The sequence below is a fragment of the Pteropus alecto genome, unplaced genomic scaffold, assembly GCF_000325575.1.
Source record: "Pteropus alecto unplaced genomic scaffold, ASM32557v1 scaffold3, whole genome shotgun sequence".
NCBI classification, from domain to species: Eukaryota; Metazoa; Chordata; class Mammalia; order Chiroptera; family Pteropodidae; genus Pteropus; species Pteropus alecto.
In genome coordinates this window covers 68,898,149-68,924,903 of record NW_006442484.1, presented here as the reverse complement: position 1 = coordinate 68,924,903, position 26,755 = coordinate 68,898,149, and the positions used below count along the sequence as shown (strand labels likewise).

Sequence of the window (26,755 nt, the reverse complement as noted above, 5' to 3'; positions counted from 1 at the left end):
CCCAGCCAGCCCAGGCTTCTCCGCAAACTGGCTCTCTGTCTTTGGGTAAATCAACCCCTCAGGGTCCAGATTCCTCATCTGGAAAAGAGGAGCAATATTAGCATACCTTGCTTTACTGCGCCTTGCAGATACTGTTTTTTTATAGTTTGAAGGTTTATGGGAACGCTGTGTAGAGCATGTCTATCCACGCCATTTTTCCAACAGACTCGGATGATGGTTATCATTTTTTAGCAATCAAATCTTCTTAATTAAGTTAGTTTTATATCTAAACATTGTTTGTTTAGATATAATGCTATTGTACACTTAATATGCTACAGTATAATGTAACCATAACTTTTTTATACATCAGGAAACCAAAAGATGTGTGGCTCTGTTGCGATATTTGCTTTATTGTGGTTTGGAACCACGCCGGCACTGTGTCCGAGGTATGCCTATAATGGTAGGGAGGTGGAAGGTAGGGGCAGATGTTTGCAGGTGGACACACCAAGAATGTGGGTGGGTCATTATCAGATCTCTCATCTTGACTTTGAGGCAAGAAAACACGCTCAGTATCCCCATCATTGAGCATAAGCAAGGAAAAGATGGCTTTCTGGATGTGGCTAGGGAATAATGAATAAGTGACTAATCTAGACCCAGAAAGTTTGCCCTGTGTAGTCTCCAGCTCGCAGTTTACCAGGGTCAATTTCTTGTCTTCTACACCTGTTCTTCCTTCCTTCACAGTCCCACAGGGCAGAGGATCCAGGCCCAGACTTAACGTGCTGGTAATATCTAAATTCTCTGGCGGGGTGGACTAGGGTGCTAGTGGGAGTACCTTGCCACGTGAAAGATCTGGAAGGCACGGGATGACTTTCGGCACTTGTAGAGGGGAGCTTTGCCAGCAAGACTTCTTCCCTAGACTCCAGCAGACAGCAGCACAGCAGAGGCCATGAGAGGGCCCCTGGGAGTCACCAGTCGCCACCTGTGTAGCCCCACGGTGGCTCCTGCGTGTGCATTGTTGTCCCTACTGCACAGCGACCTCCCAGGGGTCCGGAGAGCTGTGTTTTCAGTTTACATCTCTTCAAATTCCCTGTAAATAGTAAGAACCCTTTGAGTATTGAATAAATGAATGAACCATCCTTCTTGTGGCTTCAAGTTGAGGAGGAAAGACGCTGAGGCAACATTTTTAAAGCCACGCAGGATGGCCGCATTGCCCAAGTGACCTAATGCTGGAATCATTATTTCCAGAGCGTTAGATTTTCCTGCTGCCAATTCCAATATAAGTCTCAAAATTCTACGTCCCTTCCATGAAACTTTCCCCTTGTTTATAGGCAGGAATATTTTCCCTCTGTGTTCCTGCCTCTGGCAAGATTTTAAATATCGTCAGGGCAGAAAAGTACACCACTCAAAGTGGGGAGAAAAAGGAGAATGTGAGCGTTATTATTTTACGGAATTTTCCCCTCCTGGCCAGCAGAGTGTCTGTGGTTCTGATTACAATAATTTTGCCTGGATCTATTAGCTCTTATTTTATCGAAATGACTTACTCCTGTTTTTCTTTCCTTGCTCCCGAAGGCGCGGCCTTGGGAGGGAGATTGTTTGGCAGCTGGGAGAAGCGTAGGAGCGGGAGGGAAGTGCAGACTCTGGGCTTGAATATAAAGCAAAGGCCTGAATTGTAAAGCCGTTGCTGCTCCTTTTTGAAGGCTGCAGAGTCCCCGCAAGTTACAGCACCCGCGGAGCAACAGCACCACTGACTTTTATTTCAAAACGTAAACATCAGTGTAACCGGGAACGTAAGCCCAGGTTCTTTAGGTTCGAGTCCTAGCTCATCATGAGCCACAGTGGCCTGGATGAGTCACTTCACACCCAGGGACTTCAGGGAGCTTCCATTCAGAAACCCATGTAAAATGGCTAAAACAGAAGTTACAGTAAGAGGTACTGAAGACTAAGGTTTAGGGATAATAGAGAAAAGCAGTTCAAGAAACTCTGCAATCAGCTGCTTCCAGTCTTTTCCAATCTTCTCTCTCACTATCCTACTTCTTAGTTCCCCAGCCAAATGGAACAGCCTTGCCAGATTAACAAAGCGGTAATGATTATTGAGTGCCTACTGGGTACCGGGCACACTTGCGGGCAGGCACGTGTCTGCCAGGTTAACTCTCTCCTTTGAGTTAACTTTCTCCAGAATTGTCCCCCTGTGTCCTTTAATAGTAGAATGCTGGAGTTTAAGCTATTCCACACACACACACACACACACACACACACACACACTTCGCACTGGGCTCTAGGTGTTTACCTGGTCTAGAATGTCTTCCCTCATTCCTGAAGGGTCAAATGTTTCCTTGTCAGGACGTGATGCGAGGGTGTAGACACTGAGCGAGGCCTGCCGATGCGAGAATCCTGGCCCCAGTCACTCCTGCGCACGTGTGGCTTTGAGCGAGTTACTTAATCCTACTTTCCCAATGTGTAACATGGAACTAGGAACATCTTCCTTTAGTCCTCTTGTGAGGACTAAATTAGAGACTATATGTATAGCATAATGCTGGCACATGATAGGTACTCAAATAAATATATGAGTGAATAAAAGTACAGAATGATCCACGAGTGTTTGGGGAGCCAGGACGAATTAGATATGATCAGAAAAGGATCTGGGATCACGAGCTCCATGAACGTAGGAACTCTGTCTATCCTGTTGACCTGACACGGTGCCTGGCATGTAGTTGGCACTTGATCAATACTTGTCCAGGGAGTTATTCAATATGGAAGTTTGGATGGCAAACTAAAAAGCCTGGTGATTATTTTGTCCTTTGACTCAACTAACATCTATTAAGTGTCGACTATGTGCCAAGCACTCTGCCCAAGCACCCCAGGGAAAGAAAAAGCCAGGCCCTGCCAGGGGCAGGGGGCTAGAGGAAGAGCAGGCTTGAGGATCAAGTCAGTGGTGGAGGTTGGCAGGTTTGGAAGAGATGGGGAAGAGCGAGTGAGGGCGGCTGGTGGGTGGGAGCCAGCTGAGAGGCTCAGGCTGTGGCCTGCAAGGGGAAAGCAGGGCTGCGAGTGTGGCCGCGGCTGCCAGTTTGCGAGACAGGCCAGAGGAGAATTCTCAGCAGGAGGAGGGACAGGGCCGATCTGGAGATCAAGTCAGGTTCTTATAGTCAGATTTTCTATCTGTGTACTTGGCCATTGGAGAACGGCCCCTTTGGCGTGATGGTGACAGGCCGTGTGACTGAAGGAGGACGTATCCTCTCATTCCAAAAGGGCAGCAGGTTTGGTGTCAGAGACACCGCACGGAGGGCACTCCAGAATCTCGGAGCCTGTCTGACCCCTGAAGAGCAGGGGTTCCCATGGGAGGAAGCAGCACCTTTAACCACCCCACCATCACCCCCCACTCTTAACTGGAAACTGTCCTGACCACCACAGGGAAGACTTGGGCTCAGCTGGCCTTCAAAGGCAGAGAAAATATCCCAGTTTAACACAAAATGCCGCAACCTGAGACCCAAGGCCCAGAGACTTTCTGAGAGGGAAAGGAATTGAAAGTGGGCTGAGCTCAGAGTCGTTTAACTGAACATTAAACAAACACCTTTCGCTTTACCAACCCACGGTGTTTCAACTTGTATCTCAGTACGCGGTTAACTGTTCCTACTTAATTCCATATTATTTCTCCCTCTCCCTCTCTCTCTCAATGGTGAGAGATTTTTATCTATCTATTCATTTAACAATTATCCATTGAAAGCAAACATGCTAGAGATACAAAGAAAAACAAGATAGAATTGCAGCTCTCCAGCTTGACAATCGTTATTAAAAAGTTAAATGTCTTCACAGCCTTTGACTCAGCAATTCAACTCCCAAGAATTTATTCTAAATATATACTCCCACAGGTGCAAAGACTTATATGTAAAAGGACAATCCCTTAACTATTTTAAATAACAATTCAAAATTAGGAACAATACAAATGCCCACCAATAGGAAACTAATAAAATAGATAATAATACATCTAAACAATAGATAGAATACTATCGCTGTCCAGAAAAGGGCTGATCTTTATGGGAGGATAGGGAAATATCTCCAAGAAAGATTATTTAGTGAAAAAAGCATGTGTACTGTACTACTTTTGTTTTAAAAAATTTATGTAACTATATGCATACAAAGACTATCTAGATTCTACAGCTAAGCTGTTTGACATGGTAGCCACCAGCCACTACTGAACACTTGAAATGTGGCTAGTCCAAACTGAGATGTACTGTAAGCATGAAATTCATGGCAAATTTTGAAGACTTAGCATGAAAATGAGAATGTAAAATATTTCAGTAATTATATATTTTGATTACATATGTCATCCAAAATGACATTTTGGATATATCAGGTTAAAGAAAACATTATTGAAATTGATTTCCCTTTTATAAAACTTTTTTTTTTTTAGTATGGCTATGAGAAAATACAAAGTTACACATGTGGTTCACATATATTTCTATTAAACAGCATGTGCTGTTCTAGAACAGGAGCCAGCCGAAATGGGCTAAAGCTTGTTTTTATAAAGGGCAGGATAGTAAATGCCCTGCCTTCATGTAGCCCCAACTCCTGTTCTAGAGGGATCTATAGAAACCACCATCGACAATGGTTATCTTGAGGGGTCGAGATGAAGGCAGATTTTTTTTTCTTTTTCGTGGGGATAAGAATGTATTGTTTTTGTCAGCCATTGAACGAACTTATAATCCTGCCTTAAGGGGTGCACATTGTAATAGGGGATCAAGCAAGTAAATAATTAGAGGACCAAGGAAAAGTACAAGGTAAATTGTTAGAAGTTTAGAATGTCAGATAGACAATAATAATCATAGCCAGTAATTACTGAAGGCCTACTAAGTGTTGGTCACCGTGTGCAAAGTCATGATTTATAGACCTTATTTCATTTTATCACAATATCTTCATGTTACACTTTAGGAAACTGAAGCCTAGAGACATGAGTATCCTGCCCAATGAGACAAGTCTCAGCTCTTAGCCACACTAGGTTCTACAGCCTGGAGAAGCCTGTTGAATCAAGGAAGACTTTTCCTACCACTCTCCCTGCCTCTATTTCCTTCTATTTCCCTAACTAGCATTTTTGTCTATTTTCCCATAAAAAGCTTGAGCTGAGGAAAGTTCTGTGGGGACAATCCTTCTCTGGAATATATTAAATGCTTTTACGAATTTCTTCTTGATAAGCATTAACTAGCTCATAAAATATTATAAAAATTCAGAAGCAAAAAGTAACTTTCCCATTTGCACCCTCCTTCCCCACATCCCTGTGCCCCAGCTGGAGGGTGGCCTCTCAGACTTCGTACCTAAAACATATGTAACGCTTTTAGCAGAAACGGTACATGATGATAGTGTTAGGAGACTTGCTCTTATCACTTAATAGAGCATAGATCTCTCTATATGGTGGCACTCATAATCTACTTACTTTTATAACAGGTTTAAAACAACCCGTATTTATTATTTTGGTAACCCCCTTTTTAAATGAAAGCAACAATTAAAGTTCTGATCGATGCTAGAAGAATAACTTTTAAGAGCCACTTTTACCTTTAGTCTTTGCTTTCTGGAAGTGGGTTTACATTTATGATTTCTCCGTGGACACAGCAGCATGTTAGGTGCAGCTCTGGGAAGACAAGTTTTATACCAGTTTTCAATCTGTAACAGTCTGCAGACAAACAACCACAGCCACAACCAAACAAAGGTTCCTTTGACCCTCGTGTACTTGCACAATCAATAGTGTTATACACCTGTAAAACCCAAGACAATAACTATTACAGTAATTATGACTTGTCAGGGAAATGTCAAAATGTCAAAAAGTCAAAGAATAACACCTTCGTGTCTGCCTCTCTTCTACTTTTTCAGCTACCGACCTAGCTCGGGCCTCTTCACCTTGCTCCCAGACTCCTGTTCAGGTCTCCAAGAGTCTCCTAACTTCAGACCTCCTCTGCTACTAACCACTTGGCATGGGGTGGCCAGATTACATTCCCCTAATGACTGTTTTGTGCATGTTGCCCCTGGTTCAAATACCTGAACAAAATTCCAGATCTTTATCTTGGCGTCCCAGGTCCTCCTCGGCATTGCCCCAACCTACCACTCTGCTCTTATCACTGAGCTGCTCTCTAAGCTCGTCTCCCCGTCTCCAGACAAAGTAGTTCTCTTTGCCCACAATTCACCTTGCTCATTCTAGATTCTGGCTCTGCCGAGAGAGTGTCCTGCCTGGCAGGTTCTGCCTGGCTCCCACAAGCCCTTCATTCTACCCAAATCCTTCCCTAACCCAAGTGAAATTCTTCTGAAGACTTCTGATCCCCTCAAGCTCAAACTTTTCCCTCATCCCAACATAAGGTTGATTCCACATTCACTCCCTGATAATGCGATGGGTTTGATTGTTATCTTTATATGTAACGATCAGGTACAACCTCAACTAGATTGTAGTAGGCGAGAGGAAACTCCTCATTTTATACATTCTATAAAATGTACCTGAGCACCTTCCATATAATGCATAGTCAACAAATGTCGGCACAGATTAAGAGGAAGCTCCCTACTTCTGACCCAAGAAGTATGGTGACTTTTTTCTGGAGTCCCAGAGACTCCCTCTGTCCTTCTCCCATGGGCATTATCATACCATCGTCTCTTAAAAAGACATCCTGGTGAACACATAAGGAATCTCCTCCTGTTCCTCTTCCTTTGTCTCCCCTTCCTTCTTCACGGCTGCATGCTATTCCATCCTAAGGAAGTATCATAACTTATTTAGCTGTTCCTTATTGACGGCCAGTTAGGTTATTACTAATAAATTGCTGGGAGCGGGGGGAATGCTGCTCTGAATAATTTTGTACAATTGTAGAATATTTAGAATATTTCCGTAGGATAAGTCCCTTAAGCTAAAATTGTTAGAACAAAAGGCATGTTCATTTGTAGTTTTGAATTATATTTTCAGATTGCCATCCTCGAGGAGCTATGACAACTTCACTCTCACCTATAAAGTCTAATAGCGATTATATTTAATGTTTTCAAAGTATTCCATTGAGAAGACCATACTTGATTAACACATTACCTTATTTTTGTACATATAAGCTTTGTCCTTATTCAATAGAGAAACCTACTTCCAAAGTCCTAGAAACTGAGAACTTGATCCTTTGACTTATAAATCACATACTTCTCTATGGAACAACAACAAAAAGTTAAGCACCTAACTCTACTGTACTCCTAAAAACAATACAAAAATGACATTTTTGTAAATAAAATCAAACGATGAACAAGAGGATACAGCATAGTTCAGTAGAAACAAGACAGACTCTAGCACCAAAAGGCATTATTTTTTAACTTTCTCTTACAAGCTGTGTGACTTTGGACAAGCCACTTAACCTCCCTGAGCTATAATCTTTGCCTCTGAAAAAGGATCTAGTAGTATATATTTTGACATGAATGACAATGTATGAAAAATCCCCCTGCCTGAGTAGGTAGCCAGCTCAGAAACCATGTCTGATTACTGTTTCATCCCCAGTGTCTAGAGCAGTTCCAGGAATGTAGCCTGTTCAAGACATAATGAATGAATGAAACATATTTCATCTACTTGTCCATACGATAGATGACTTATCTAAAGTCAAGTAATACACAACCAAGAAAAGTTAAAGATTGCTAAGGGAGAGTTCTTACAAATATATCGAACTGCCAGTTTGAACTACTAGCTCTTCATCTGACCAGAGACTTTATAATTGTCCCCAACTTTGCTTTATTCCAAGCGAAGAGATGTCAGAAAGGTGCCTTCTATAAGCCGTTTTCAAGGCTTTTCTCCTCCCTTATTCACATATCCCATACTTTCAGGTCTCTAAAGAAAGGAGACTTTATTTTATATGTGGCCTCCAAGTCTACCTCTCAGCCTTAGATCAAACACATTCTTCAAAATCACCCAATTTCTCACTCCACGTACCTCTTTTATGGGTATCCCATTTTATTTATACTCAGATAAAATATCCTCTGACCTCTCTCCTGCCATCCCCATCTCTTTTCTTAACTCTCTACCAATGAAGTCCTAAGACCCATATTAATTTTCTAACATCCTCTCAAGCCCTCATGGTTTTGAGTCAGCAAGCCAGCTCTGTAATTTTATAAGACCCAGAAAATTTAAATCACCTGCACAAGTTTATAGGGTGATTGGGGACTTGAACTCAGGTCTTTAGGTTCCAGGTTCAGAGCTTGTTCAATGGTCCAATCCCTTATGCTTACTCCCCACAGTTTTACATTGGCAAAGTGCTTTTGTTTGTAGTTGTTCATCTAAGCATCATAATAGTTTCAGAGGGCATGACCTCATTGCAATTGCTAGGGAGCAAACCACCTCAAAATTCAGAGGCATAAAACAACAATCACTTCCCACTCCAGACACTGCACCTGCAGCTCATGTGAAGGTTGGCTAGCAGACCTGCCGCTCTTGGCTAGGTGTGTTCATGCATCTCTGGGTCAGCTGGACGGTTCTGTTCTAGGCTGGGCTGGGCTGGTCTGGTCTGGGGCAGCTTCCTTGGGGCAGCTCTGCCCCACATATTTCTCATTCCCATCCTGGAACAAGTGGGCCAGCCCAGGCGTGCTCTTCTTGTAGAAATAGTAAAGATGCAAGAGAACGAGTCCAGTGATGCAAGCACGCTTCCAAGCCTCCGCTTGTATCACCTCTGCTAACTTTGTTGGCCAAAGTAGGCGACGTGGTCACAATCAGTGGTTTATCTGTTGATCAGAAAACTGTAAAGTCACATGGCAGAACGAAGTAATACAGGGAGAGATGAAGACTGGGGGCACTTATGCAATCTACCTAGTTTTCGAATATCAAGCCAACTTAGATTAGCTTAGATTCTTCTTGCCTCCAAGCACAGGCCAGCGCTTTAAAGCACAGTCTCTCCTTCACATCGGTGTCCAGAGCACATGGTGTAGAGGAATGGGCACTGAAGACCCTTCGTTGCTGGTAACTTCAGCACAAGGCTGCACTCGGCCGCTGCAGCAGGGTGAACAGAGAACGAGGGTGACAAGCCGGCACTGGCTCAACCTCCCCCGGCTCTGTATCCAGCTGTCTCCGCCCTAACGGCTTCTTAGAATGTGATTCACTGCTCCAGGGAGAGAAAAGTAATTGAGGGTATAATTTATATTGGGAAAATTACTCTGGAAAAAAAAAAAATTAGAGAGCAACATACCCAACACTCTGGCTTGAAGGGAGTTTCATACCAAACAACTAGGGAACCGAACAAAGGATGTAGAAGACTGGAAGGATAGATAGACACCGGCGGTGATGAGAGGTCGGGGAGAGATCTAAAAACGGGAAAAAACGAACAATACCAAAAAACTCCGAAGTCATCTTAGAGCGGAAAAACGGAAAAGCAATAAGCATCACATTTTCTGAGATTTGCTTTGCTCTCTGAAAGTGCTCGAGAAATAAGACTTACACATGTAACACCAAGTTTTCGATGAAAACGTCTCCAAGAGATCTCTCTCACACCCCACCCCTTCCGTTGCCAGAATAAATATGCTAGGAGGCTGATCACATATGACACGAAATCCAAACAACCGAACAAATTCAGGGAAACCTGAGAGGATCCGGTTTCCAGTTCAGATGACTTTATGACGATCAGTTCTCTACTTTGTTTAAATTAAAAGTTCACTGTAGAGACTCTTATAATTATACAAATAACAATATGCACGTGCGAGTATGCTATGAATGTTAAATAATAATAGTAGCATCACTCGTCACAAGTTGTACTAATAAAGCCACAAACCTGTACCTCTGAGGGTTAGAGGTCAAGGCCCCATCCTGCCCAAGGAAGGCTTTACCTCTCCCAGGGTTTGGACTTTAATTTTCTCTCATTCAGCTTGTTAAGGCATCTAAATTTTTTTCTTGGCCCGTTTCCTCATCTATAAAAGAAGGAAGTAAAACTACATGATCACCAAAGTCCATTCTAGCACACATAGGTAATTCTGTGATTCTTCTCTATTACCCTCCCAGCTCATTCTACTGTACATTGAAATCGGTGTGGCATTAATCTTTGTCCAGGTATTTAATAGCAGAGGTCCGTTGACATAGATACTTAAAAACCATAGTGGAGGTGCAGCAAGAAGAATCTTTGCAGGTTAACTTTGCCAGTTGCAAACTGTGTGCCCTCGGGCAAGTTACTTCATCTCTTTATGCGTAGGGTTCCTCATCTGTAAAATGGAGAAATAAGAGATACTATTATTATTGGGTGTTGTAAGAATTGAATGAGATATGGGTAAAGCATTTAGTAAGGGACTCAGTACATAGAAAGCACTCCATAAGTTTATTTATTATCTGCAAATGTGATTTTGGCAACCCTCAGGATGGCAGGTTGATAAGGTGAATGCTGAGAAAAGTTGTTTATAAATAAAATATCTTGTTGTTGTTTTAAAAAAAACTTTCTTCCTGTCGACTGCTATTGTGAAATAAGACATACATAGGCAACGTGGGAGACGGCAGCCAGGGATGAGGCATAAATATAGCTTGGGTTTATTCTTATTGGTTTACCTATATCTATGCATTTGCTGTCGTTCATCCTACTTCCATACCTTCAGTCGGTAAGATAATTGTTCTCAATGGTGGATACACATTAGAATCATTTGGGAAGCTTAAAAAATCTCTATGCCCAAACTATGTATGCTCTCAAGAGTCAGGATAGTGGTTGGGCGGTGGGGTGAGCTGGGGAGGAGCAGAGACTAGAAGGGAGCATAATGGTGCTTCTGGGGTGCTCATGACATTCTGATTCCTGAGCTAAGTGGTGGTTACACAAGTACCTTCAGTTTGTGAAAGTTCATTGCAATGTAGACTTACAGCACGTGCATGCTTCTACATGTATAATACACTTCAATAAAAAGTTAAACACAAATCTGTGTTGAAATTGCACTGAAAACCAATTAAATAAAAATCTTTAGGGGTGGGACCCTAGTGGCAACATTTTTGTAAAGCTTCCCAGGTGATTGCAATGTGTAGCCAAGGTTGAAAACAGCTGCACAGGTTCTTCTGGCCTCGGTGGGCCCAGATCTTGGAATGGGCATTCAAGGCAATTGCAGAAAGCCTCTTGGGGCAGCCAAGTGTCATTGGATTGACCTGGGATTTGTTTAGACAGGTCTCAAGTCCAAAGATCATTGGGCAGGATAGTGGAGGCAAGAGCTGTGGACTTGGATAGAAATCTGGGTTCAGTGTCTGGCTCACTCACTCACTGGCTAAGACTTTTGGCTAGCCATGGAGGTAACCTCACAGATCTGCTACTTCCTTATCTGTTAATTGGCGCTCACAAGAGGACTCTGCCTTACCTCTTTGGGTGGAAGTCCCTTCCCATATAACAAGGGCTCCATAAATGAGCTGTTATTATAAGATGTTGCAAATTTGCAAGAGATGCCTTGCCTCTCCATAAAAAAAAAAAAAAGGCATTTTCTCTTTGCCTCTGATTTCCAACAGAGAGGCTAGGTAGTATTTTAACACTTTCACTGTGATTGCCCCTGCCACTCACTCTCTTGCACTGAACCAATAAGAGGCACTGATCTGAGTTTCTCTTGCTATCAATGGCTTCCTCGTTACACATTAATTTGACCCAAGGGCAAGTGGATGGGAAACTGGCCACCATGTGGCTGGCTGCCACTATCTTCAGCATTTGAGCGTTTTCTCTTTGGTAGAGCTTAGCTAAGTCAACCTAGCTTTGCATCCTTTAAGAGAAAACCAAAGTTTCTTTTGTCTGCAAATTCTAATTACCTCTGCTAAGATTCCAAGAATCCTAAAGTCAAAAAAATTCTTCCTTATGTGCTTCCCAAATCTTTATTTTATTTCTTCAATTGTACCTACATTTCCCTCTTCTCTTAATCTTTGGGAAGATGAAGAACAATCCTGCTCAATGTGATTTCTTCATACGCTTCAAAATCATAAATATGCTCTTTTTCCTCCATTGTCCTATACTTCAGCATTTTGGGAATTTTGGATGGTTTCCCTGAACCCTCTTCATTTCTCTATATTCTTTTTATAAATGTGGCTCCTCAAAACTATAGTTGAGCACTCAGTAACAGTTATTGAATACAGATTGTACACATTAACTCAACAACTTATTGAGTCTTGCTACATAGAAGAGTCTGGGTTGAGTAGTAAAAACCATTGATCCCTGCCTTAAAAGAGCCCACAATGAGGTAGATTAAAAAATAACTTTAGCATAATATGGGCTGTCAGACCTTCTACGATATAGTTACAAACAAGCCAGCCATGGCAGTATGAGATCAAGAAGGTAAATCCTGTAAGTGACAATTACAAAACTTGCTTTATAAAAAAGAGCTAAGTCTATAGTATAACAAGGGTACCTGGGGAATTGCTATCACCTACATGTCCACAAACAGTTAAACTTGTTTTTGTTTTACTCTTTCTTACAAATGTCATTGTCGATTTGAAATTTCTTATGTTATAGTCAAAGAACTTTTAAATATATATATGTATATATATGTATGTATACATGTGCGTGCATGTGTGTGTGTGTGTGTGTGTGTGTATAACTTATCATCTTTAAAAAGTAAACTAGAGTTGTTTATTTCTGCTTCTGTGTTAGAAAGATTGGATTGGTTGAATAATTTTGTTAGACTTGAATATTTTGCTAGTCTCAGAAAAGTCACTTATTTAATAAATAAATTATCAAGGATTAAGGAGCAATGATGTATCCAAAAACTAAATCTAAACCTTTTCTTCTCACAAAGTTCAAACTGGTGGAGTCCACGCTGAAAGATGTAAGCAATGGCATGGTCAGTACAAGGGCAGTGATGGACAGATGGGAAAGGTCTGGAGGTATTTGGTGCTTATGGTTTGGGCTGACACAGAACCAGCAGCCCCCTTCGAATGCTAAAAATACCCCTTATGACATTTCCCCAGGATTTTCCAAGCTGCTTTCTGGAGTTCAGTGATCTCTTCAAGGCTTGTTTCCCAGACATTTAAACACCTGTTTAGATACAACACCAAAAACATGATGCATGATATAAAAATTGGTAAGTTGGACTTCATTAAAATTAAATGTTTACTCCATGAAAGACAGTGTTAGAGAATAAGACAAGCCACAGAGTTGGAGAAAATATTTGTAAAATACATAACTGATAAAAGACTATATCTAGATATAGAAAGAACTCTTACAACTCAGCAATAAAAAAGATCTCACTACAGGTCTCTTAGAATGGCCAAAATCCAGACACTGACAACACCAGATATTGGCAAGGATGTGGAGCAATAGGAACTCTCATTCACTGCTGGTGGGGATGCTAAATGGTACCGCCACTTTGGAAGACAGTCTGGCAGTTTCTTACAAAACTAAACATACTCTTACTATGCAATCCAGCAATCACACTCCTTGGTATTTACCCAAAGGAGCTGAAAACTTAAATCCACACAAAAACCTGCCCACAAATGTTTATAGCAGTTTCATTTATAATTGCCAAAACTTGAAAGCAGCCAAGATGTCCTTCAGCAGGTGAATGAATAAATAAACTGTGGTATATACAGACAATGGAACATCATTCATTGCTAAAAAGAAATGAGCTATCAAGCCATGAAAAGACATGGAGGAACCATAAAATGCGTATTACTGAGTGCAAGAAACCAATCTGAAAAAATCTACCTACTGTCTAATTCCAATTATATGACATTCTGGAAAAAGGCAAAACTATAGAGACAGTAAAAAGATCAGTGGTTCCCAGGGATTGAGGGGAAGAAAGGATGAATAGGTGGAGCACAGAGGATTTTTAGGACAGTGAAACTTCCGTATGATACTATAATGATGGATACATGTCCTTATACATTTGTCAAAACCCATAGAACATGCAATACCAAGAGTGAATCCTAATGTAAGTTATAGTCTTTGAGTGATAATGATGTATCAGTATAGGTTCATTTATTGTAACAAATGTGCCATTCAGATGTGGGATGCTGATAATAGGGAAGGCTGTGCATGTGTGGGGGCAGGTGGCACATGGGAATTCTGTATTTTCTGCTATATACCTAAAACTGTACTACCAAAAAAATAAAGTATATTTAAAAAAGAAAGAAAGAAAGAAATGTGCTATCAAGCCAAAAAAGACACGAAAGAAACTTAATTGCACATTGCTAAGTGAAAGAAGCCAGTCTGAAAGACTACATAGTTGTATCATTTCAACTATATAACATTCTGGAAAAGGCACAGCTATACAATAAAAGATCAGTGATTGCCAGGGGGTGGAGTGGGAGATGGGAAAGGGATGATTAAGCAAAGCACAGGAGATTTTTAGGGCAGTTAAACTACTCTGTATGACATAGTAATAGTGGATACATGACAGTATTTGTCCAAACCCATAGAACTGTACAACACAAGGAGTGAATCTTAATGTAAACTATAGACTTTTATTAATGATAATATATTTATATTAATATATTTATAATATATATCATCCATTATAACAAATGTACCACATTAATGTAATAGGTTAATAGTAGGGGAAACTGTGAGTGAGAGAAGGAGGGGATGTATGGGAACTCTCTGTACTACCTGCTTCATTTTCTGAAAACCTAAAACTGTTCTAAAAAACAAAGTTTATGAATTAAAAAAAAAGAAGTGTAACTCATTGCTTGACCAGTTCATGAAGCACTTAAGCAGTAAACTATCTTTTCAGAATGCCTTTGGGCAACAAGCAATGATACAGCACAGCCAGTATAGGCAGAAGGGTTTTGAAGCCAACAGGGCTTCAAAGTCTTCCCCTAGCTAGAGTGTGAGTAAAAACAGCAGAAGGGGGAACAGGTGTGGTGTTTGGTATACTGGGTTCCACTTTGTAGCTACAACCAAGATTCTTCTTCACTAAGCATACGAAGGCAGCCTAGTGAGGTTAGCACCACTCTGAGAAGCAAACCACACTGGTGACATGTTTAATCTTGTTTTAACCAAATAACCAAATAATAACCAAATAACGATTTGATCTTTAGTTTTCCTATTGGTACAACTGAGAGTATTATTTGTTATAAATGTTGCTATGACGTTTTCAAGCCTTTCCTGAAAGCCTGAACAAAAATATCAAAACGTTCTTGTATATTATGAGGAGGAGGAAATATATATGTGTGATTATATACGATGGGGGGAGAGTTCTTCTTTAGAATACATATTTTCAGAAAAGCTCTTCTAGGCACCAGATATACTATTTTATTACTTTCACTGCTGCCATTCTCCCACTTATTGACTAAAATTTTGTCTAAGATTTTATATCCTCCATGAATTATATGGACTTCAAGGGTTTTCTTAGCCTTGCAAATAAGTTCTTTTGAACAGGACCTTGTCATGCTACTTGTTGCTATTGACAATTTGTCAACCCACCAGTGAAAAGCAATCCATCCTTCCAATGCATGATAGGTCTTCAATAGTTGTGATTCTGTAGTGAATTTTAAAATCAGACATGGGAAGCATGTCTCTCACTTGAGATTGGAAAATAAAAATTCAGTAGGAGAAAATAGTATGCAATGCTTAAGAAGTGAGTTAAGAGTCCACGAAGTTCTAAGAATCACAACTGTTGGAGAAATATTTAGTAGACCAGAAAATAAATGTAATGAGTCCAGGCTGAGTGAGGGTGAATGCTTTCCCTAAGCCCCAAATAGTGACTGCATTTTTCTTCTGCATGGGGAAAAAGGGTTGGGAAGGCATCTCGGACTGAGATCCATCTGAATAGTTCCTACTGCATTACTCACTGGGACAATACTTTTTCCTCCTCATGGTGGCCATGCAGCAGAAGCTGTCACCCCACCAATTCTCATCACTTGGCATGAAGCTGTCCCAGCACCAATGTTCAGCAATAAATCTGTGGGAATTGATAGGCTCATGCATGGAAGCAAGACTGAAGGGAGAACTAGGAATGCACCCCCAAACAGCAAGGACTAGGGCTGCAAGAACTGTCACTTAACAGTTGTAGCAGGAATATATTTGGGGTAATTAATGCCTAGTTTGGGTTCTGTCTTTGGAACAAGATAACATTTGTTTTCTAAAAACTAGAGGATTTTTTTGTTAGGGGAAAGGTTTTCTCTCCAGACCCACTTTTGAGCTAAAGACACTCTTTAGAACAGTGGTCCCCAACCTTTTTGGCACCAGGGACTGGTGCTCTTATGAGAATCTAATGCCTGATGATCTGAGGTAGAGCTGAAGTGGTGATGCTAGCGCTGGGAAGTGGCTGCAAATACAGATGAAGTTTCACTCATCTGCCTGACATTCATTGACCTCCTGCTGTGTGGCCCGGTTCCTAGTAGGCCATGGACCAGTACTGGTCTGCAGCCTAGGGATCGGGGACCCCTGCTTTAGAATACAAACTACTTCTTCCCATGAATTTATATAGTAGATATTTGAAAATGACTGGCAAATACACAGAATTTATAGAATGTTCAAGGCAAAAGGGTACCACAGGACCCCTTGGTCAAAGCTTCTTATTCTATAGTTGAGGAAAATGAAGTCCAGAGAAGTTAAGTGTTGTGCCCAAGGGCACACAGCTGGCTCACAAGATAAGACTTGAATCCAGATTGTCCATGAACTAACCAATGTTTTCCCACTATACTGTGCTCCATTTACCAGCACCACAAGAAGATACCCATTGCCTCTTACAGAGTTTAGAGATGATTTCTTTTAAAAGCTTGGAACCGAACTTATGACTAATTAGAATACAGTGTTCCACCACCTTTAAGTCACCAGGTAAAATCCACTGCTCCATGTCCCAGCAAGCCCGGGGCCTTCTGGGTAACCAGCTCAAAGGAAGATTATTGTTTCAATTCAGTTCTCTGTGTCTAGGTACCCACAAAATGGAAATCACTTTACTTGGGGAAGAACAAGAGGACAAGATGAGATGAAAAGGAACCATGTTTAAAATGGATAAAAGGAGGTACTTTTTTCCCCACTACACACAATTGACCTGGGGAACTCACTGCAGCAGGATATTAAGATCAATGGTGAAGATTTGTGTTTTAAAAGATTAGACATTTCACATGCATATCATCAACAGCAAGACTCAATAGGATGAAAGTAAGATGGATGAAAGTTCTGAAGCTTCAATGCGTAAGTTGATCACCAACTGGGTCAGATAAAAAGAAAGAAAATTTTCTACTTGGTCATCTAAGATTTTACAGGAAGTCAGATTTGGGGGTGTTCTAGTCAATGCTACCATGTAACGAACCACTCCAAACCCATGTAAACCAACAGGCATTTTATTGTGCTCATAGATGCTGTGGATCAGCAGTTTGGAAGGAACATTTCAAGAAAACATGTGTTCCAAAAGAATCAGATGGAAGCTGCATGGCCTTTTGTGACATCTCTGTGAAAGTCCCATAGCATCAAAACCATCACAAGCTCATTGAGATTCAAGGGGAAGGGACTTAGGACATCCTACTTTCTTTCCTCCATGGGGAATGGCAAGGTCATGCTGCAGAACAAGGGAAGTGAGAGGAGTTTTTGCAGCCATCTTTGTAAAATACAATATCCTGAGGAAGGGGTGGGGGAATGCGAGACTGCACACGCACACGATCTAGTGGAAAAAACAAATAATCACATAACAACAAAACATGTTTCAAGGTAGTTATCTCCCCGCTTTTTAAATGCTTCCCTAAGAATTCTTTCTTTTTCCTTTGATAAGAGTCATCACATTACAATTTTTTAAATTTATTTTCTGTCTTCCCACTAGACTGGAATCTCCATGCATCTACTTCCCTGTGTCTAAAATATTAGCAAACTCACAATTGGTACCCAATAAATATTTGTTGAAAGAGTAGATGAGTGAAGAGGAGTGGTGGAAGAACTGTTGGAGTACAGGTAGTAACAAATAACTCAGTTTGACGAGAAGTGACATTTAAGTGGGTCTTAAACAATTTAGAGGATGAATAAGTTTTCCTGGTGAAAAGGGAGGAATAAATTTTTGTCTTTAAATCTCCTCCAGAGACTTTCATTAGCTAAGTTTAAGTGGCCATATCTTCGTCTTAAGTGCACAGATTGCATGTAGTAGTTATGATGTTTTTGGTTGCAAGTGACAGAAAACATTGACTCAACTGGTTTAAAAATAAGCAGTGTATTGTATCAAATAAGAAGAAGTCTGGAGGCAGGCAGGTCAGGCAGCCTCAATGCCATCCTTCCTCGGTGTCAGCTTAGGTCTTTTGTGGTTGCAAGATGCCACCCACGGTGGTTGGCATCACATGCAGACAAAACAATACCCAGTAGGAAAGAAAACTGTTTCTCCTTTCAAATAAGATCTTTCCCATAAGACTTACCTCACATTGGCCCACTCCCTTATTGGCCAGAACTGTGTCTTGTGCACATGTGTGACCTAAATATTGATAAGAAGGGGAGCAATACGATCAGATGGAGCAGTCACATGTTATTTCTTGGGATTTGGACTGGAACTCCTGCCTCACCTGAAGCCCGTGGCTTTGCAGAAAATGGTAGATTTGCAAACAAACAAAACAAAAAACCAGGGTTTCCGTGCAGAAGGAGAAAGGGGATATGACTCTTGGGTAAGTAATCAACAGTTCACAACATTAGCTTGAAGAAGGCTAAGGTTTCTTCTGTTTTCTTTGTGGATGAATACCACCTAGCACTTTTGTCTATTTTCTTTTGCGTGTGTTTTTGTTGTTGTTGTTGTTGTTGTTGTTGTTGTTGTTGTTGTTTGCATTTTGCTCCTTTCCTTTCTCCTTCTGCATTATTTGTTGAATAAATCCAGTACTATATCAATGAAAAAATGTGACATGTAGAGTGTGTATATGAATCTAATTAATTTTAAAAAATACATTGATTAGACAGAGTGTACATTTAGGTAAAAACCTTGATCCAGATACTTCTGTTACTCCCTGATAGCCTACTCATGCCCAGCTGTCCGTACCTTGTACTGTATTCTTTTGGGACCTTTTATCTTTTACTTGTGCTGATTCCTCTGTCTAGGAAGTCCTCAGTTTTCTCACCTGTAGTGGATACTGAGGATTGCCTCTGCAGACCTCAAATCTTTTCTTCTAGTAATCTAGTTGGAGAGATTGGAAACTGCAAAACTACATTTGTCCGACTCCCTTGCAGCTAGGGTCTGGATCTGAAATAAGTTCATTAAACCGGTTGCAATCCTGTGAGATTTGTCAGGCTGATGCAAAGAGAAGGCATCATTCTGCTGTGGTTGCTGCTGGCAAGCAAGGTTTGAGAAGTAATTTCAACAGACATTTAACGTTTTGGGCCTCAGTGTCCTGTCTCAGTGTCTAGTCACCAGTTTCGTAGATACGAAGAGCCGTTGCAGCGGCAGCCCCATCCTGACTTCTGAAACAAACCTCCTTTGTTCTAAAATCTGGCCTAAGGGATGTCCCACCTCATGCCTGCTCTGCAAAGGCCCTTGAACTCAACAGTCCAGGCGTAGGCTCATGACTTCTGGGGGGCCAGCCCTTTTAACAGTTTTATAAGCCCTGCTTGATTCTCAGTATTAAATCTTTCTCTGCTTGAAATACCTAGAGTGGTTTCTGCTTCCTATATTAAACCCTGAGTGATAGATCACCTAACTCATATTCAGCCTTCCAAACACAGCTTGAGTCTTCCCTGACACTAGGTTGGGCTAGGTGCCTCCTCTGTACTCCCACCATGCCTTGCCTGTTAAGTCCATGCCTCATCATGTTTGCACCCCTGGCACCAGTGCTTGGCTCACAGTATGCACGACATCAATATTTACTGAACCAAAGCTTTCTCTGCCAAGGTAACACGAAGGTCCAGAAATCTGGCCTAAGGGGTGTCTCCCACCTCATGCCTGTTCTGCAAAGGCCAAAGAACAAATTGGCTCTAGACTTATATTGGATTCTAGACGAATCCAGAGCCCTCAGCTTTCCTACACGTTAGCTTCCCCACACAAGAGGCCACTCTAGAATTGATGATTCAACCTGGTCTTCAGGAAAGGGATGCTAAGGAACAAAGGAAGTTGTTTATCTCAAGATTTACCCTCTAGTGTTGGGACTACAACGAGCATAGGTTTTAGAGTCAGGAAAACCCAAGTCAGAAGGTACATAACCTTGGGTAACAAGTTACTTAACTTGTCTGAACCTCAGTCTCTTCATCTGTAAAATGGGGATAATAACACCAAACTTACGAGATTCTTGGGGGTAAAAGAGAGTATATATTCAACACGCCTAGCACAGTGCGTGCATATTGGAAATGCTCCGTTCCCATCAACTACTGTTATCATGGCCATCACTGTTGTTAGCTGTATCATCAGTATACCACAATTCTATTGCTTTACATAATTTTTCCTTCACTCTCAACTCCCATGGAATTAGACAGGAAGGCGCTTCCCTAATATCTTCTCCTGAGATGTTCCATTTTGCATACTGATGTGATTAACGCTTTTTGCAGAGAAGATCCAGCCAGGCCTAAGTTTGCAGCTTGTACTGAGGAAATAACAAAACCATCTATGTCAGTGTTTCTCGACACTAGCTGAAAATCAGAATCACCCAGAGAGTTAAAATCAAAGCAGCACCAAAACCAACCAACCAAACAAAACCAAAAACAATATCTGGGTCCCTCAATCAGAAACACCAGTGTTTCTTAAAGCTCCCTAGGTGACTGTAATGTGCAGCTGAGAGCTACTGCTCATTGTGGGAAAGATGAGTACTTCCATTAGCTCTGGGGGAAAAGAAAGAAGCTTTTACTTTTCTATAATCTCTGTCACAGTGGGGGAAGAGAGAGGACTAAAGATTATAGTTGAATGATTCCACTTCTAATGTGAACAAGACATTCTCATTACGAACCTGGACAAATGACTCATCATGTTAATCCTCTGGTTAGTGTCTTGATTTCTTGTCTAGAGGTGTCTGATTCAATGAGGAGTAATCAGAGATGCTCTAGGACATGTAAGGAGCTAGTCTGGAAATACCTGTGAGGGATTCATGTTGGCTCGTGGGTGTCTATCCTGTGCCAGCACTGTGCACACTCGTAGGCTGGTTGCTGATGTCAGGTGTATGCATTTTGATCGAGGGCAAGTGAAATGATCCCTGCTTAGTATCAAATTGAGTTAATATCTAAATGCTAGAGATAGCTGGCGACAGCTGGGAGTGTGCTTGGACATAAAGTACATCTAAAAAAAAGTAACAATTTTTTTTATTAAAGTAATATACAAAAGTAAATATACAAGATTGGAAAAACAGAAAAATAGAATGAACCATAGTAGAAATTAATAATAATAACTAAGACTCATATAGACCTACTAGGTGCTAGACATGGCTCTAAGCCCTTTACCATGTAAATTCATTTATCCCTCACTACAACTCTATGAGGTTGATAACTATTTGTAACTCCATTTTATAGACAAAGAAAGAGGACCTGGAGCTGTTAGGTGACTTGTCAAAGGTGGCACAGCTAATAAAAGCAGAGATGAGGTTTGGACTCATGCTGCATTTAACAGGGTATGGTCAACCTCAGATATAGCTCATAAGGTAAGGTAAGCTGTATTCAAGGATTCAATGCCAGTTGCTAAAGTTTAAAAAGTTAATCTCAGTTGTCATTCATTCATCCATTTATTTCATGACTATTTATTGAAGGCATCTATGTGCAGCATACTAGTGTAGGCTTGATTATCAAGATATTGAAGAGAATACAAAGACTACTGTCCATTCATTCCTACAGCATTGGACTCTCAAGTGCCTCAGCAGAATAATCCATGCATAATCAACACAAGTCTAGTGAGATTTAAAATGCTATAACTAATCTCCAGTGACAGAATCTAAAACCAATACTTCGAAACTTTTGGAATGTCACGTGCTTACTAGATGGAATGGTTAGCATTATTGTCTGTATTTTCATCAATTAATAAACACACCTGGGACAATAATGTAAGCCGATTTTCATGAGTTTGGCTTTGAATAAACATGCTTAATATAGCAGTAGTGTCTTCAACTCAGAAATTTGCTGTTTATTGGATGAATAGATGGATAGATGGCTACATGGAAGGCTATATGAGTAAATTGATAGACTACAATGTTTGGCAATGTTTTAGGTGCTTAAAAATGCATCTTAAAAATAATTTGGTGTTTTTTAGTTTGTTGAATAATAAATTATGACTCACGAAAAAATTTTGATTTCTCTTCTATCCAATGACTAAACAAGTAACATCGAATGAATCATTATGGTGCCAGTTTTATATGATTGTTTTGAAGATTAAATGAACTGATAATGTAAATGAATTATTTAGTACCCTGCCTAATACATGTTAAACAGTCAGCATATTTTAAACTGCCTTTAAATTTGAAGTACTATATGTAAAAAAGCAAAAATTCGAATGATACAAAAAGCTATACAATGCAAAATAAGTCTCTTTTGGCAAAGTTTTCTGCTGTTATTACTATTATTAGAGATCTCCAAGCAAAAATAATATTTCGTTATTGATTAAGAGAGAGGTTTACAGACCAGCAGATAATGTTGTCTGAGTCAGAACCAGGTGTAATAACACAAGTATTCTGACTAAATTCCAGCGGGAGTGATTAACATTCTCCAACTTCAAATAATTTTTATTATTAGCCAACACTTGTCCATCCCCAATAATACACCCGTCACATAAAGGGCACAGAATGAGACAGCCCTCCCCTGGCATGTTCACGATCTGCACATACTTTCCACTGAGGATTTCCCTTTCTTTTTGACTTCTATTCCATGGCTTTTCAACTGCCACTACTTTCAACCCTGGGAAGTGTGCCCACCCAGAGTGCCAAGTATTTCCAAAAAACAAGAGATAAAATATGAACACCTGTAGAATTCCAGGGAATGAAAGATGTAATAATGTACAATTAAAACATAATTATTAATAGTTCTGATGTTTGTGAAGCTATTATTATTCCTTTTAACTCTGAGGTTAGGATTAATACACATATTCTTCATTATTTCCCACAAAACCTTGTTGACAAGGGAGAGGGAGAGGGCTGTTTTGTCATTTAGTCTCCCTATCTGTACAAATGGGATCCAGGACATAATAACGGCAATAATCGCGGCCTATCTCACTCCATGGGTTCAGTCCTGAGTCCTCCAAGTCCCCTGGCCCTCCAGCCTTTTTTTGCCTTCTTTCCAGAAGGCAGGCATGGAGGGGCGAGAAACAATGCAAACCCTCTTTGTAAGAGTGTGAATGAATTTCAAGTATGCTATACACCTCAGTCCTCTCACCTAATTAGAACACGTAGAAAAGAGGAATTTTTAGGACATTTAAAACGTGCAGCATAAAAACCCATCTGGGAGCGCCACTGTGTGTCCCTGCAGTTAAAGCGCTCAGCAGGGCTTCCCGCAGGCGGCGGCTGCTCAGTGAGCCCCGACTTCTGGCCCCGGGAATCGTGGGGGTGCACGGCTAAGCAGCCGGCAGCCCCCAGGGGGCCCGGCGCACTGCCCATTACAGAGCCGGGAACTAGCATTGCTTCTCTCTGCGGGGAACTGCCTGGCATTTTAAACATCGACTGATAAAGGACTAATATTTCTCGAGTCTGCCAGACAGAAAATCACTTTCTTGTCACAACCATAAAATTTTGTTACGACATGCAAAAGTAAAGGTTGAAGCGGGGACATAGATGTTGGGAGTGGTTAAAATTGCAGATGCCACGGCCCAATTACCTAGGTTCGAATTCTGGGTTTACCATTTGAAAGCCTACTGTGTGTCAGGCGCTCGGAATACCCCAGGGAACAAGAAGGTCTAGGTCTGTTATTAGCTCGGTTACGTTGGTCAAGTTTATAAACCTCTGTTTCTTCACCTGTAAAGTGTACCTACCTCATAAAATTGTTGCAAATATCTGAGATCTTGTATTAAGATGTAAACGATTCACGCGCTGTCAGGCACACAGTAGGGGCTCTATAAGCATTCGCTCTTCTCCCTACTTGAGCTCTCCTGGTACCAGCACAGCAGAGCGGAGACAGGTGCCACGGCTAAGAATGATTCTTTGAGCAGTTTTTTTAAACAAGCGCTGGACTCTGTAAGGATGCTTAGCAGCAGAGAAGAGAACTGGGGACCTAGAATCAAAGGTTCATAAGCTAAAACATTACAGGAAAGTGAGCCCCGTACCCGCGGGCGCCAGCAGAGAACTTGAGATTTCTAGCTAGGGTTTCCCGCCCCGGGTCTCAAGAAGGTGATTACCATTCTCCCCGCCCCCGTCGCTTTTCGATCCGCGATTGGCCCACATTCCTCGGCTGCCCGCTCTGGGCGGGGCCGGAGGGCGCGGGGAGGAGAGGCCAAGCCCGTGGGGCAGTGGGCGGGGACGCGTGGAGAGCGTGGCGGGGCAGCCCACCAACCGAGCCCCAGCGCGAGGGGGCGGGCCCGGGGCGGAGCCTCCCGGCGGGCTTTAGAAGCAGGTGACCGGGCGGAGCAGGAGAGGCCAGTCAGCCTGCGGCCGTGACTCCCCCGCTGTCGCCACCGCCGCGGAGGGCCGCTCAGTGCCAGCTGGAGGTAGGCGAAAGGGTGCGAGCGCGCGGGGGAGGAGCTGAGCCAGGCGCGTCCCAAGAGCGCCGCCCCCGCCCCCAGGAGTCCGCTGGAGCGAGGAGCCCCCTGCAGGGGAGGAGGCGAGCGGCGGGCGGGACGCGGCGGCGGGCGCGCACCATGCAGTCCCGGCGGGGCCAGCGCCGGCTGTTCACCGTACTGTGAGACTGCTGGGTCCTCCGGCCGCCGCATACTGCCTTCCTCTCGCCTAGGTGCTGCAGGCGCGCTCGCTCTTCGTCTGGCTCTTGGACCCCGGTGAAACGCACGGCCTGCCCCTGCCCTGCCCCGCCCGGATCATGCGGGGGGCCCCGGAGGAGGAGAAGGCGAGTGACCGACCTGCGGCGACCGTGTTCAGGGGGCGACTCCCTCTCTGAGACGCCCCCACCTGCTGCCATGTGCCGCCGCCTCGGATACCCAGCTTATCGCCAAACTTTCCCGGTGCCAGCTTGGCTCTGAGTCGCGTTTCTGAGTAGAGTATCCCAGGGACGGAGGACCCAGGCTGGCTGCGGACTATCTGCTTCTCTGGGGATCCGCGTAGGTGAGATCCCGCGCCTTCCCCTTCTCCCAGTTCTTCTCCCTGGCCCTCTATCCTTTTATGGGAGGGAGGGGGGGACTGTGCGCTCTGACTCCGGGGTCCAACCTGGAGGGCCCAGCGGAAAGGGAGGCGGGGCGGGGCGTGGAGTCTGTAGTTTGGTTTCTGGAGGTGGAGAGGAGAGAAGCGAGAGAGGTTAGGTTTGGAGACCGCTTGCAGGGACTGAGCCGTTGACGCCCCTCTAATTGAGAGTGGTTGCAATTTTTCTTCTTCCCCATCTTCTTTTTTAAAGAGTACTTTCCCTGGAATCGGAGCCCTAACTGCTTCTCCCCAGTCCTATCCGGCGAAGAGCTGAGCGCTGCCTGCGGAGGGAAGCAGCGCCTTCCCGAAACAGTTTAGCTTTGGGTGGATTTCTTGAAGAGAAAAAGAAACCAACAGGTTGCCAGCTCCGGCGCCACACAGAAGTCGGCGGAGAGGGAAGCCCCGGCCCCGGTTTCCCCTGCCTGCGTCGGCCCCGCGTGGGCCGCGGGAGGCGAGGGGAGGGAGGGGGCTATGGCTCGGTCTGACCCGTCTGCGCCGCCCTCGCTGCTGCTGCTGCTCCTGGCGCAGCTGGCGGGCCGGGCGGCGGCCGCCTCCAAGGCCCCAGTGTGCCAGGAAATCACGGTACCCATGTGCCGCGGCATCGGCTACAACCTGACGCACATGCCCAACCAGTTCAACCACGACACGCAGGACGAGGCGGGCTTGGAGGTGCACCAGTTCTGGCCACTGGTGGAGATCCACTGCTCTCCGGACCTGCGCTTCTTCCTGTGCTCCATGTACACGCCCATCTGCCTGCCCGACTATCACAAGCCTCTGCCTCCTTGCCGCTCCGTGTGCGAGCGCGCCAAGGCCGGCTGCTCGCCGCTCATGCGCCAGTATGGCTTCGCCTGGCCGGAGCGCATGAGCTGTGACCGCCTCCCAGTACTGGGCCGCGACGCCGAGGTACTGTGCATGGATTACAACCGCAGCGAGGCCACCACGGCGCCCCCGAGGCCCTTCCCTACCAAGGCTACCCTCCCAGGCCCACCAGGGGGGCCATCCTCAGGGGGCGAGTGCGCCGCTGGGGGGCCGTCGGTGTGCAAGTGCCGCGAACCCTTCGTGCCCATCCTGAAGGAGTCGCACCCGCTCTACAACAAGGTGCGGACGGGCCAGGTACCCAACTGCGCGGTTCCCTGCTACCAGCCCTCCTTCAGCCCCGACGAGCGCACGTTCGCCACCTTCTGGATCGGCCTGTGGTCTGTGCTGTGCTTCATCTCCACCTCCACCACTGTGGCCACCTTCCTAATAGACATGGAACGTTTCCGCTACCCCGAGCGCCCCATCATCTTCCTTTCAGCCTGCTACTTGTGCGTATCACTGGGCTTCCTGGTGCGCCTGGTCGTGGGCCATGCCAGCGTCGCCTGTAGCCGAGAGCACAGCCACATTCACTACGAGACCACGGGCCCTGCGCTGTGCACTGTTGTCTTCCTACTGGTCTACTTTTTCGGCATGGCCAGCTCCATCTGGTGGGTCATCCTGTCGCTCACCTGGTTCTTGGCAGCTGGCATGAAGTGGGGCAATGAGGCCATCGCCGGCTATGCGCAGTACTTCCACTTGGCTGCATGGCTCATCCCCAGTGTCAAGTCCATCACCGCGCTGGCACTGAGCTCCGTGGATGGGGATCCAGTGGCTGGCATCTGCTACGTGGGCAACCAGAACCTGAACTCACTGCGCGGCTTTGTGCTGGGTCCTCTGGTGCTCTACCTGCTGGTG

At 43.6% G+C, this 26,755-nt stretch overlaps 1 protein-coding gene and 1 long non-coding RNA gene across 3 annotated transcripts in view; one reads left to right on the top strand and one right to left on the bottom strand.

Annotated features, from left to right (window-relative positions):
* Positions 1 to 995: 995 nt before the first annotated feature.
* Positions 996 to 23,851, bottom strand: LOC112470337. 2 transcript variants are annotated; one of them, XR_003042948.1, is made up of 5 exons: positions 23,728 to 23,851; positions 9,150 to 10,152; positions 6,599 to 9,062; positions 5,524 to 5,599; positions 996 to 1,066 (listed from the first exon to the last, which is right to left on the bottom strand). It is a non-coding gene; the product is annotated as an uncharacterized LOC112470337 (long non-coding RNA). The 2 variants fall into 2 exon arrangements; XR_003042947.1 differs by having other exon boundaries at positions 6,599 to 10,152.
* A 448-nt stretch (positions 23,852 to 24,299) lies between these two features.
* The window catches only part of FZD5 (frizzled class receptor 5), a 7,330-nt gene continuing 4,874 nt past the window's right edge, over positions 24,300 to 26,755 (top strand). Inside the window, 3 exon segments of the mRNA XM_025039511.1 lie at positions 24,300 to 24,399; positions 24,642 to 24,967; positions 25,254 to 26,754. Coding sequence (XP_024895279.1) covers positions 25,514 to 26,754 — 1,241 coding nt within the window. The 5' untranslated portion in view covers positions 24,300 to 24,399; positions 24,642 to 24,967; positions 25,254 to 25,513.